Raw genomic sequence first — 12722 nt, 5'->3', positions numbered from 1 at the left:
TAGTCAACGGCAACCTTCTACATGAAATGGGTAACAGGACTCTAACATAAAATATGGCAGTGGCTAAACTGGCCCAACAAGCTTCATTAAACTTTTCTTCCTTATTGAAAGGTTCAAACTCTAAGGACCAGACAAATAAGCAGAATGAGGGGATTTTAATTGTAAGACATTCTCAATTGCCTGATAGCTGGCAATGGGAATCTGTTCGTGCAATGAAGAAGAGGTATTGACCTTTAAAGCAGTCCAGCTTCAAACACTCAGGATCTACAGTGGGTTAGGTTTGTTTCTGTGGGATCTTGGGAATTGTGTACTGTTGTGTGGTTGGTTTTTTATCTTTTTGTTAAAAGTACATCCAAGATCACTGATGTGAGTCACAGTGCAGTTCGACAACACTAAGGTAGGAATCATACATCCCTTTTCCAAAGACAACATGAAGGTAGAGATGACTTTCCTGGGGGAAGTTCTCATCTGTCCAGATATGCAGCACTTGTTATGGGGTGGTTCTGTCATGGAATTTAGAAGGGCTAAGAAAACACCTTTTTTTAAACCTGTGCATTCACTCTGAATATCTAAGCAGTAGATCCATACAGTATAATCTGACAATTAGTTAGAAACTTCAGTTTATACAGCCTCAGACCCAAAAGCTGGATTAAGTTTTAAAACACTGTCATTCTATACAATGCCACCCTCTCTTCTAAGTGTTATACAGACAAGCCTAGAGAGTATTTATGCTGAATTCACTTTGTGTAACTGTAAAAAGTTTACGTATTGCCATACAAAACTTTAGGTTTCTTAGCCTCAATAGCCAGAACTAGCATCATGCAGTTGCTGGGATACCAGCTCACTCAGATGACTGGAGCTCGAACCCACCATAAATTAATGATCACAAATCAGGTGTGAAAATTAGAAGCAGCCTTTAAAATGGATGAAATGGCTTTCAGGAGCAATATATGAAGACAAGTAGAAGGAGACAAAGCTTTCCTGCTAACAAAACAGACAGAGGAAATGCAGGTAGCCAGCAGACAGCATCAGGTGACAGAGGAATGGCCACGAAAGGAATTCAAGTGGGAAAGATTTAATTCAAAAGCACAGAATAAAATCAAAACATTATTCAACAGAAGGCAGGAAAATAATAGGAGGACTTGGAGAAGGGGATTTAGGTACTGTGCTATGCGGCTGCATGTGTATCAAGCACAAAATACATTTAGGAATATTTAAGTTTCTATAAATAGTTTAAGTGATTCCAGTGGTGTTTGCTTCTGCCACACCTCCAATATTCCAACAACTCTGTTACACACACAGTCTCTTATAAGTTTCACCTGAAAATCTTGGTAACTGCTAAGAAAAAGATAAGAAAAAGCCAAGAGAGATGACAGAGCAAGCACACAGTGCTTTCTTGGTAGAGTACTTCAAACCAAAGATTCAACACTACTCCTCAATCTCAAAATGTTTTGTGGCAAAGACATTAATATTTGGAATCCAAGTCTAGGCTGACTAGTTACAACAGATCGGGAACAATCTGTTCAGCTGGGAGATTTTTATACATTGGAGTTATTCTAAAAGACTAATGATAACCCTAAATCAGATTCAGGCAAATGAGTTAATTTCAGCAAAAAATAAAATCCATAACAGATGGTCCAGATGTGAAGAACCTCAACAGAAAGTCACGACCACTTACTGCTGTGAAAAAAAAAAAATCACATCTATTAAAACTGCCTTAAATAAAGCTGTCATGTTATGGCATCATTTTACAAAGGGAAAAAAAAAACTCTGTATTCCAAAGAGATTATATTCAAAGTTTATTTTTAAATAAAAGAAAAAACAAGACAGTGATTTTAAATAAACATTGTATATTCTACACATCTGTAGATCAACACAACTTTACATTAGCTGTTTTTAACTTTCAGAAGTTCTGTTGCAGCATCTTCTACAACATTTGACAGTGTTGGTTTCCATTTCATAATCAATGAACAATACTAAAATGTAACTATATGCTTAAGTGAAGCTTTATTTTTTATGACCAAGGATGGCTCTACTAATACAAAAGCACCTGTTAAATAATTATCCCCACCAATTTTTTTAAAAAATGAAGTCTGTTCAGCCTTTTTTTGGTTCTGTTCCATTGCCTGCATAGAAATCAGCATAAAGCTAAGTTGCAAGCTAAGCTTCACTTTAGCAGTGCAATGAATGGCATCAAGCTTCATAAAACAAAGATATAAACACCGTCAGCAAAATTCAACTATGTGAAAAACAATATTTAAACCAGAATGTTTTTGTGGGTCACAACTAGACTAGCTTTCCGTGTGCAACTTTCCTCAGGAAAAGTGTTTCTTCCTGATTCACATGAAAAGAATGAAGCATGCAACAAAAGCCTTTGTTCATACAGAAATGCCCATTAAAAGAGTTCCATGGTATCATAAGGCAAAAGAGATATTAAGGTGGATGGAGCATTTTGGCGCACAGTATGTTTTACGACACGTACATACACATTACACTTGTGTAGCATATACAGGTAAGGGATTAGCTCAGTAAGGTAAAAATGTCTATTTTTATAAATACATGTCATTATTGCTAATATGCTACACGTTAGCATCCAACTTTTAAAGTTGCTTTCTTGGCATTAGCCATGTAATTAGCAGCTCACATTCATGGTAACAATATGCTATTCCATATGAAGAAAAGTAAAGCAGCATAAATACAATTATGAAAACAAAAGGCTTATGCAACTTCCCTCTCCGGCTTTGCTGTTCAATTAAAAATTGTTCAAAGAAAACAAGTCCAGCTCACCACAAATTAGGAAGTCTCACAATGAGGTTGGAAACCAAGCTACACAGAGCAGAGAGGGGAGGGGAAAAAAACCCATGGCATGCATTATAATCTAGTCCTTTTAGTCATACCACTGGAATATGAAAGTCCAATTTGAAGGCTAGACTAACAATAGAAAGCAAAAAGCCAAGAGTAGACTTAGTTTGATATTTAAATTAAGATTACAATTTTAATCAGTAACAGCAAACTCACCCAGCCCTTTCATATATTCACAATATCTACTGCAGTTGTATACTTAATTATGACTAGTATAGGTACGTGTGCTCATTTTAAAAAGATGTTAAATACCTGCATCATGAAATTACATTCTTAAGACATTGTGTAAGAAAATAGCTCATGTGTGAAATGTTTCTGAAATGTATTTCTGCTCCCTTCTACACCCTACTATGTTCCACACACACGAACCACCCCCACCCCAGTCTAAACATTCACTCACAGGGAAAACAAACACCCCTTAAAAAAGGATGGAAATATTTAAGGGGACCAGCTTGGCTAGTTACCACACAGTGCTTAACAAGGTTCAAGACAGAACCAGATCAGAGTTGGCCAAAAGATGCCCACAATCCATGCCTGACCAGCAACTCCTATCAACTCCCTCTATCAAACTCAGTCCACTTCTGGTTCATTGCAATGACTAAAGTATTTCATATATACATATAAACACAAGACTCCAGCTTTACTTTTGTTTTTGCAAAGCATTTTTACCTTTCCACTCATTTTGTTCTGCAGCAACTACAAGAGGTAGGCATAAAGCATTTAAGAGCTTCTTTCCCAAGATCCTGTTACTAGCTCAGTTTAGTGGGATAAAACAGAAGTCACTTGTACTTCTGTAATTTTATTAGGTATAGCCTTGTACAATCCAGATGGAAAATAGCTTTGTGAACTCTGGATTTGCTAGGCTAGCACACTGTGGAGTAAGAAGCTGTTCATATCCACAAGGATACTTTTTAAAAAAAAAAAAAACGTTTCCTGCAGAGCATTTCTATTGAAAGTAAATGTTAGGACCAATTCTCTCCATTTCTATTTGTACATAGGAGCAAGGTACCATTTGGCCAAGACTACAGATGTATTTTCACAGATGCAAGTGCCATGCAAAAATAAATTAAAGAACAGATACCAAAACATACAAGTAGTAAAACTACTGAAGGTAGATTTTCTTAGAAGTATTTATATAAACAATTTATAATACTTTTCTTCCCCCTTTTTGTTTTTGTCATTCAAGTTACAAAGCTGTGGCTATACATCAAGAATTTCTTCTGCAGTGCCTCCACAACGTAATCTGTAGCGTCCTGTCCTCCAGCTAATAGTGGGGTCCCACAAAGCAGACAGGAAAATATAAATTGTCATGGATTCTCTGATGAACCAGGCTACTGCATAATCCAGTTTTGAAAAACAAAGAGCACCACCCTATAAATATAAAAACCAAGTATTTGAAAAAAAAAATCACACTGACTATTCAAAAGGAACTTTAAAGTAATTTAAAGTATTTATGATACAGATAAATCTATTCCAAAGCTCATTATACAGATCTACATATCAACAGCATTTTTTAAGGACCAAAAAACTTTTCCCTGTTCAAGATATGATTACCTATATTAAACATGAGAACCTTGGCAGAATGACCTAGAAGGTTGAAGAGAGACTTGTAGGTAGAGCAAGCACCAAGCAAAACTGCCTTTTCGTGCTACTGTAACTCAAGCTGGAAGACTGAGAATTAGCAGGATTTGACTTGTTATTTCCTTGATGTTAGGAGAATTATTTTGTTTTTATAATTAGGCTTATTCTTTTCTTAAATTGATGGCACTAGCAACTTTAATAATCTCCACAGAAAATGATGCCACATACCTGAACACCTTTTAGTTGAATGTAGTCACATATAAACCACGCCAAGCAGTGACACATGAAAAATACCATTATATCCCATCTAAACACATGATGAGCTGCCCATCCAATAACTAGACTGGCAACAAAGCACTCTGAAATTGGCTCACAAATTATTGTGGCAGGCAACATATTAATTCGCAGTTTGGCCCACCTAGAAAAGACAAACAAATCAGTTCTGTCCATGCATTATTCTTTCCACCCTCCTCCCCCACTTCAAACGATGAACCATCGTGGTCTTTTCTAACAATGTTAATTTAATCTCATTTAATTTACTCCTCCAAATAAAATATTGTAAAAAATTCTCCCTTTCAAAGATACTGCATATAGCATTTAAAAGGTACTATGGGGTTTTTTAAGGTCTGTTTTTTGTTTTTTTAATACTTGAATCACTCATACTTCTGTGGCAAGTCAGTGCCTCTCACAACACTAACAAGAAGTGTGCATCAAGTTGTCCACTAGAACTTCAGTGTTGTGGACATTAGAACAATCTACCTTGGAAAATGTATACACTCTCATTACCACATTATCCCACCAGAAGCAGGTGACAGAGGTGGGTGAAGTCAAGATTAAAATTTTACCTGATCATTCTGGACTGAAACTGGGAAATAGAATATGAACCAGAGTTTTGCATTGCAACTTGTGTGGCCATTGCAAATTTCCAGCCCCTGAAAAATGAGTTTATTATAAAAAAAGTCATGCAAATAAGAGATGCAAAAAACAATTACAAAACAAATATTTGAAAATTTTATCAGGCTTGAAACATTTCTTTGGCATATGTGCCACATTATCTCAATAGGTATAAGCAAAATAATTAAGTATATTTTATCAAGTCTCTTCACTGAAAGAGAGCAAATACCACTTGAATAGTACTTAAACCAAGTTCTCAAACTTTTTTCTAAAGGAATTGACAGTGATATGGCTTTATTATTTCTAAAAGATTATACTGATAAGACAAAAGACGTGTCATAACCATGTTTGCTACATGTACATGAAGCTGAGCTGAACACCTATAGTTCTAGTAAACACCGTATGTTTAAAAAAACAGATTTAAACCGCACTTAAAGCAATAGGCTTACTTCAGAGACATCTTACCTATCAGCTATAGCTTTGGCCATGAAATAATCTTCAGCAATATACTGTGCAAAAGCTATCAGTCCTCCAGCTTGGTCCAAGACATCCTTCCTCATCAAGCATGACATTCCCGTTACACACTTAAAGCCAGTTAAGTTGGCTGAAATATATGACCTCGGATGTGAAGTTCCAAAATAAACCTGCCAAAGCAAGAAAAGGTTTTTAAAACTCTGTACATATTTATGCAAGTACTGACAACCTTTTCTCCAAACATGTTTGGGGGGAACAAATGTGGCCATTAGATGTGGCCAGTTATGACAGTATATTTGGAAAGTTCTTTAACAATCTAAGATACCTGGTCTACCGACAAATCTGAGAAATCTAGTAGTGATATTGGCTGTGTTTAATCTATAAGTGTGTATTAAATCCACATATTAGGCTACCATATTTCATTTGGTATTTATTTTCTAATTTACTGAGGCTGTTCTCAGGGAATACATATTAAAAATCCATTAGGTAACTTGCCAATCAATAGTATTAAATATATTATTTGGTAATAGCTGACAGACATGCTGTCTCCTTCCCCTTGTAGAGATTAACTGCATTACTGCATACATGTTCTTACTATATGGTGGTACTGTTGGAAATTTGTTTACTTAATGTACTTGTAAACAAACAGCAAAAAAAAAACCAGATTTGAGTCTTTTTACAAGATTCAATAACTTAAAAGTAGGAGTGTCCTATAAAGAGACAGTGGGAATGAGCACTAGCACCTCTCATTACTAATCTTCCTATAGATGGCCCTGACACTGGCCTTAATAATACTGTAACTCATTCAAAAAAAGGCATGTTCATCTTGCAGTATACTGTATCTGGAAGCAAAAGACTCGTTCAAGAGTATAGAAGCAGGAGCTGTAATTCTTGCTACTTTAGTGTGTACCAGTAGTAAGAGCTTTGTGCTATAGCTCCTCACTCTTCTCTAAGAGGAAGTGCAGGCTTTCTCACAAAAATCACACAAGCTGCTCTCTCTCCATGCAATGAAGGAATACTGAATTTCGCTGCACTTTCATCTCCCATATTTGGCACACATTAGCTATCCTTGGGGCCAGAATGCCTTATACATGTCAGCTTTGAGTAAGAGATAACTGAGTACGTTACATGCCTTGAGACACAAGGTACAAAACAAGTAAATTCAATCTCTCCATTCTACAAAAGAAAACTTCCTCAGAAAGAAGAGAAGGGAGAACAGAACAGAATGAGTGATATGAACACGGTGGATAGGAATCAACTGTTCACTTTCTCTTCCAAAACAAGTATTGGGAGACATGAAATAGCACTACAGAAGAACGAGAGTCAGAGTGAACAAGTTACTGGTTCCCATAACAGGCAGTAGCATCTATGGAACCTCCTGATAAAGACAGTTATAGACGTGCAAAATTTATATGACTCAAAGAATGGAAAGAAATCTGTTCTTACTAGAATACTAACATATTGAGAATTGGTAAATACACAAGTCTACTTCCTGCTCAGGAAGTCTCTCAGCTGAAAACTGCAGCCAGTTGAGGCAGTACTATAGGAAAACAGGATAAGCCTTACTTGTGTTCTCTCCTCAAAGGCTCTGCTCGTAACCCCTGATGGAAATAAGACACTATGTGAACTGGACTTTGCTCTCACTTGTCATGGACATTTCTGTGGTCCTTTTCAGACATCAAAAACAGAATTACCCTTTCTGAGTAAGCCCTAGGAAGAACCCTTCAGTTTTAATACTTTTAAGTAAAAGCCTAATTTTCACACTGTAATCTTTATTGTTTGTATAGTAAACTTAAATGATGAATCAATGTTCAGAGCACAACAGCAGAATTTTGGAGCATTTAAAAGTTATCCTAGACAGTCTGAAGTGTGACCGCAGCTGAAAATACACATTTCTTCACTTAAAGGTTGCCAGAGGCACTTTATCACTTTTAGTCAGCAAGGTCTTGCAAAAAAAAAAAAGGCAACATTGTACTTACCTGTTCCAGGGTAGCAGCAAAACCCTGTCTGTCTGCAACATAGGGAAGCCCATGGACCAAGCCTACTTTTTCAGTCATCTGATTGGCCATATCTGTCAGCGTGTCTGGTGTTACTAAGTGCCAATGAAAAAAAGACAATTCATTAATAATTCCATCATTAGCAGACTACTGTATAGCAAACACTAATTCTCACTCTATTACTTATATCAAGAGCACATACACTGTGATGCACAGTATTTTGGAGGACCAAAGTTTCAGAGAAATAATAATAGTAGCAATTAGCATTATTATGATCAACAACAAATATAGTGGAAACAGTATGAACACTGTTTTTTTAATGAGATTTTAATCTTTGATTAGACATTAAGCATTCTTATACCATTCAAAAATTTTTTCCAGATTTTTAACTGTCATTTCTACTTGTATTCTCAGTCAAGATAATCTCCAGCAATTGCTTGCCTACAGGGAATAAGAACAATATAACAGTCAGCACATTACAACACATGCACAGACTCCCACCTCTGATTCCACTATCACAAATCCATATGAGATCATATTTGGCAACTTCATAGCCAGGCATTAAGTTGTTAATCTTGGGGTTGATGCCAACCTTCTTGCCACCTAAAACACACAAACATAATACACAAATGATTTACGCGTTTGGGTTTTTTTTTGCCCTGAATTCATACTCAATACCCAAAATATTTAGATGTACTAAACGAAGAACAGTAAATGTTTGCTCATCAATTCTTACAGTCCACTTTTACGAGAAGAATTTAAATTTTAAGTATTCCTTCACTTCTATAACTTAGATTTTACTATAACTGTGCAGAGAATTAAAAAGGAAATATTCAAATGCTTCTTCAAAATGTCAGGGTAACAAGGATAATGCAATGAAAAGGGCAGTAAACTGACAGAGTGTATTACTACATTCTGTAAGATCAATATTCCCTACCTCTTATTTCTTAAGACTACTGATTATGAATATTACACTCTACAGTAATTTTAGCAGGAAAATTAAAGAGGAGCAGAAAAAAGACAGACATACTATTTTGCTTCCAACTAATTGACATGAAAGAAACTGGATCATGTCTGAGAAAAAAATTACATTTTACTACCTAGTTTTAACATCTCTTCCCTCCTCTAATTCCAATTTAAAGTGAAGAAAAAGCCCTATAGTCTAAGCTCATGAAAACTGATCGTTGCAGGACCTCAAGCTCAAATGCAGCCACAACTCCCAAGTCACTTGCTGCACATTTAATTCAGTGCAAAAAAACCAGGATTTAAACTGCTGTTTCAGATTTATAAGGAAAAAGTAGCAGAGGTTGCATAAATCATTATTCCTAGAGGTTTTTTGCACTGATGTCACAGATTGAGCTTACAAACTTACTTCCTTACTCCAAACTGATATTAAGCTACAGAACCAACATGGGCTGAACAAGATTACTCTATTTTTGAATACTGTATATGGAGCTGAAGATCTAAATGCATTTTACACTTAAAGTCCCACCTTCAAGTTGCACTGCTCACCTATGAAGAGTCTAGCATCAACATTCGGGTATTTGCCAAGGAGCTTTTTGCACACATCAATAGCTGGGTCATCATGATCTTGTACACAGAGTAGTACTTCATACTAAAAACCAAAAATGTATATGCACATATATTTAGACACACACTTAATGTCAATATGGTCTAGAAAATAAAGCTTAATAGGGTACCAAACTGAAAAAGAGCATTGTTATAGAATTCAAAATAAAACCAAACTTCATTGCAGAAAAACTATCCAACTTTCAACAACTTCCAAATGGTGGGGGGGTTATGGTTGTTTTACCTTGCCTACTCCAGGGTCAGTTTAAAGATCCTGGTCAGAACATATAGAAGAAACTCACTATACAGCTTACACAAACCTCTGACCTTTTACAACTGAAGCAGCAGTGTCAGAAGCAGTTTCAAGAACAATTAAGAGTTTCAATACAAAGTAAATTACAAATTTAAGAATTCAGGAGATATGCAGTAGAAAATTAGTCCTTTTTCCATTCACAGGATTATACACCAAGTAGTGAATGATGCAGCAAACATTTGCATGTTTTTCCTTTAAGCTGTAAGCTCCTTAGAGCAAGGACATCATCTGACACACTTACCACTTACATCAATTATCACTTAGTGTTCAATAGCAAGGGTAATCTTTTATCAACTATTTGTTTCCCCAACACTTGTAAGCGGCTTAGAGACTATCCTATCTACCAACAACTGGTGAGGTACAACATCTCATCATGAAATGGTTCTTTGTTAGAAGAGCCATCAGTGAGAAACACCAGAAAGTTTCAGGCTATCAGTATTCTTTTTTAAAGGATCTGTTACAGACAGGTAGTTAATTAGGAAAGGTGTCTAGCCTCTCAAATGATCTTTTATATACTGAAAAATTAGATACTGTTATAAACACCACAATATGGGGAACAATGATTAAAGAAATCTAATTAGTGAGGTGTAGAGTATGTTTCATCCACTTGGTCACGTTTCTTTCTAGACAGGTTTTTAAAAAGCATTAAGTTTTGTTTGCAACGTGTGAACTGTGTAATTATGAATTTGCTGTTGAAGGAAGAACAATCTAAGACATAACCAAGTTGCAGAGTTCTATCCCAAGCTCCTGATACAATTTCTGGAGGCACAGGAGGTAAAAAACAGAGAGGCACTAAACAGGATACATACTTTTGGATAGTCCAGTTCAAAGAAGGTTTCTAAGTTGTTGATCAGGTTAGGATCCACACCTTTTAATGGCTTTAGAAGTGAAACACCAGGAAGCTTGCTGTAAGGCTGTTTGTCTGTGGCCTTCTTATTGAGGTGGAGGCGCCTGTACAGAGAAATAACATATACCACCACATAAAGAAAATATGATAGAAAATTCCATTGAAAATACATTCAGAACAAAGAAAGTTTGGGAGTTAAAAGTGCTGCAAAAAAAAATTTTAGTTGTAAAACAGTTATTTTTATATCTGGCAGTTGATGGGTCAGAGGTAATGTCTAAAAAACCTTAGCATTGTATGTAGGGGAAATTCAACCTTATTCAACTTTGATATTAGACATTTCAGATTAATGCATTCTGTTCTATGCACTTTGAACAACAGGAGTATCAATTTTTTTCAACTGCACAGGAGACAAGATCTTTGTGCCTTCTTCACAGTATGATAACAGGACAACCAGAAAAAAACAATTTACTGTAAACAAGAGGAAAAAAGAAAACGCTTAGGTGCTTTTTCTTGCACTAAGTTATGCAAAACTTAGAGCAAGCTGAAAGCACAGGGGAACAGTTGATCCCACTGATCAATCTTAACAAACATCTCAAAGAAAAGGATAAAGATCTATCAACTGTAGCATAAAAATCCTAGAAACTGGACATCAGGCAGTGTCAGAAACACAGATAAACTGAGTACATAATTCCAAACAGTCACTAGTATTTCAGCAATGAATATACAAAGCAAATTGATAATCATATCACAACTCACTAACAAGAATGTATAATTCTGAACTTCTGTGTAAATTAATGCAAAATTAAATTCTGAAATCTTGACAGGCCAGTATACAATCAGATTTTCATCAAGTAAATTATATATAATTTAAATAACTGGAGAAAAAGTATTTGCTGAAACTCAGAATTTACAAATTAGTGCACATATTACACACCGTAGTTCTCTAACATGCACAGTAGTCAGGCTGAAAGAATATTTTTATTGCATCATTTACCTAATTGTATCAATTCCTAATAACTTCCACTCTTCAAAATTTACAAGATGCTGTCTCAAAAACAACAAAAAAAGTCAAGTTTCTAGGAAGTATACTCCTGAAGAATGTGCCTAACCAAATGAAATTATCAAAGTACAAAAGAGCTCCACTAAGAGAAGTAAAAATTCCAGTAGATCTCTGGAGTTATTTTTTCCTGAAATGGGACAGGGATATCACATTTGTTATCTCATCGGCAACCTTCGCCCACCCCAGTCCACACCTCCAGCATGCTCCCTTCAGGCAGGTTTTGCAGCTGGACACCAGGGGCATAATGCTGTTACAGAGAATAAACAATGGACTCACTAAAGATAAAAAGACAGAAGGACAAATCAGATGATGCCCTTGTACTGCTGTTGAGTCCAAGTCAAGGCACTGCAGAGATAAACTGAAGTAGTCTTGCTGGGCAATTAACAGACAAGGGATAGTCAGACCAAAGTAAGAAAAGAAAAGACAAAGAAAGATTTCCTTACCGTTTCTCACAAATACAAAAGCAAACAAAGGCATTAGTGCCAACAGGAAGGGAGAGTCTCAAGAATGCAACTTGGACCAACAAGAACAAAAGGTAGGTAATGCAAGGGGAGGGGGGAAGGGAGGAGTACTCCATTTAAAACAGACTGTAGGAGTGCACATAGCTTTGTACAGAGACAGCAGCTTTGATGAACAGGAAATAACAGGAGGAAGTGGCAGAGTAAATGGAAAAAGGTAAGGAGCAAAAGGATGAACACAGACATGAGGCAAGAGCAGAACTGTGATAAAGAAGCTCCAAGTGATAAAACTGCACAATCTTGCAAGGCCTCCTATTACAAACCATGCTGACACACAGGATTATGCAGGTGATTGAATTACATAAGAAAAAGCCTGCACATTACTGTAATAGAGGGAAACCTTGGAAAACATGCAAGTGAGGCATGCAGCATCATCAGCATCTATTCAGCTATGAAGCACACTAAGACTTTGACAGAGCATGGCTCAGTACAGTAAGATTTATCTTTAAGATGTTATCTTAAAAATAAGACTTCAGTTCATGTTCTGTTCCTAACACTACACAAAGTGGCAGCCTGACATCTTGAATGCATTCCGGTATTGTGACACTATGGTAAAGCAATTTCCACGCCAGTAACTGCAATGCTCTGTTAAGACTATGGAGCAGGA

At 36.2% G+C, this 12722-nt stretch overlaps 1 protein-coding gene across 1 annotated transcript; it reads right to left on the bottom strand.

The window, feature by feature from the left end:
• Positions 1-3996: 3996 nt before the first annotated feature.
• Positions 3997-10709, bottom strand: UGCG (UDP-glucose ceramide glucosyltransferase). The gene is made up of 8 exons (XM_010143700.1): positions 10500-10709; positions 9321-9423; positions 8310-8411; positions 7791-7903; positions 5803-5981; positions 5289-5375; positions 4672-4861; positions 3997-4233 (listed from the first exon to the last, which is right to left on the bottom strand). Exons 1-8 carry the CDS (start codon positions 10707-10709, stop codon positions 4063-4065), a joined length of 1155 nt encoding a protein of 384 aa, XP_010142002.1. The 3' UTR covers positions 3997-4062.
• Between the last annotated feature and the right edge of the window lie 2013 nt (positions 10710-12722).

This window comes from Buceros rhinoceros, unplaced genomic scaffold, assembly GCF_000710305.1.
Source record: "Buceros rhinoceros silvestris isolate BGI_N320 unplaced genomic scaffold, ASM71030v1 scaffold13609, whole genome shotgun sequence".
NCBI classification, from domain to species: Eukaryota; Metazoa; Chordata; class Aves; order Bucerotiformes; family Bucerotidae; genus Buceros; species Buceros rhinoceros.
Note: the sequence above shows the minus strand (reverse complement) of the source record. Positions and strands in the feature narration are given on the sequence as shown.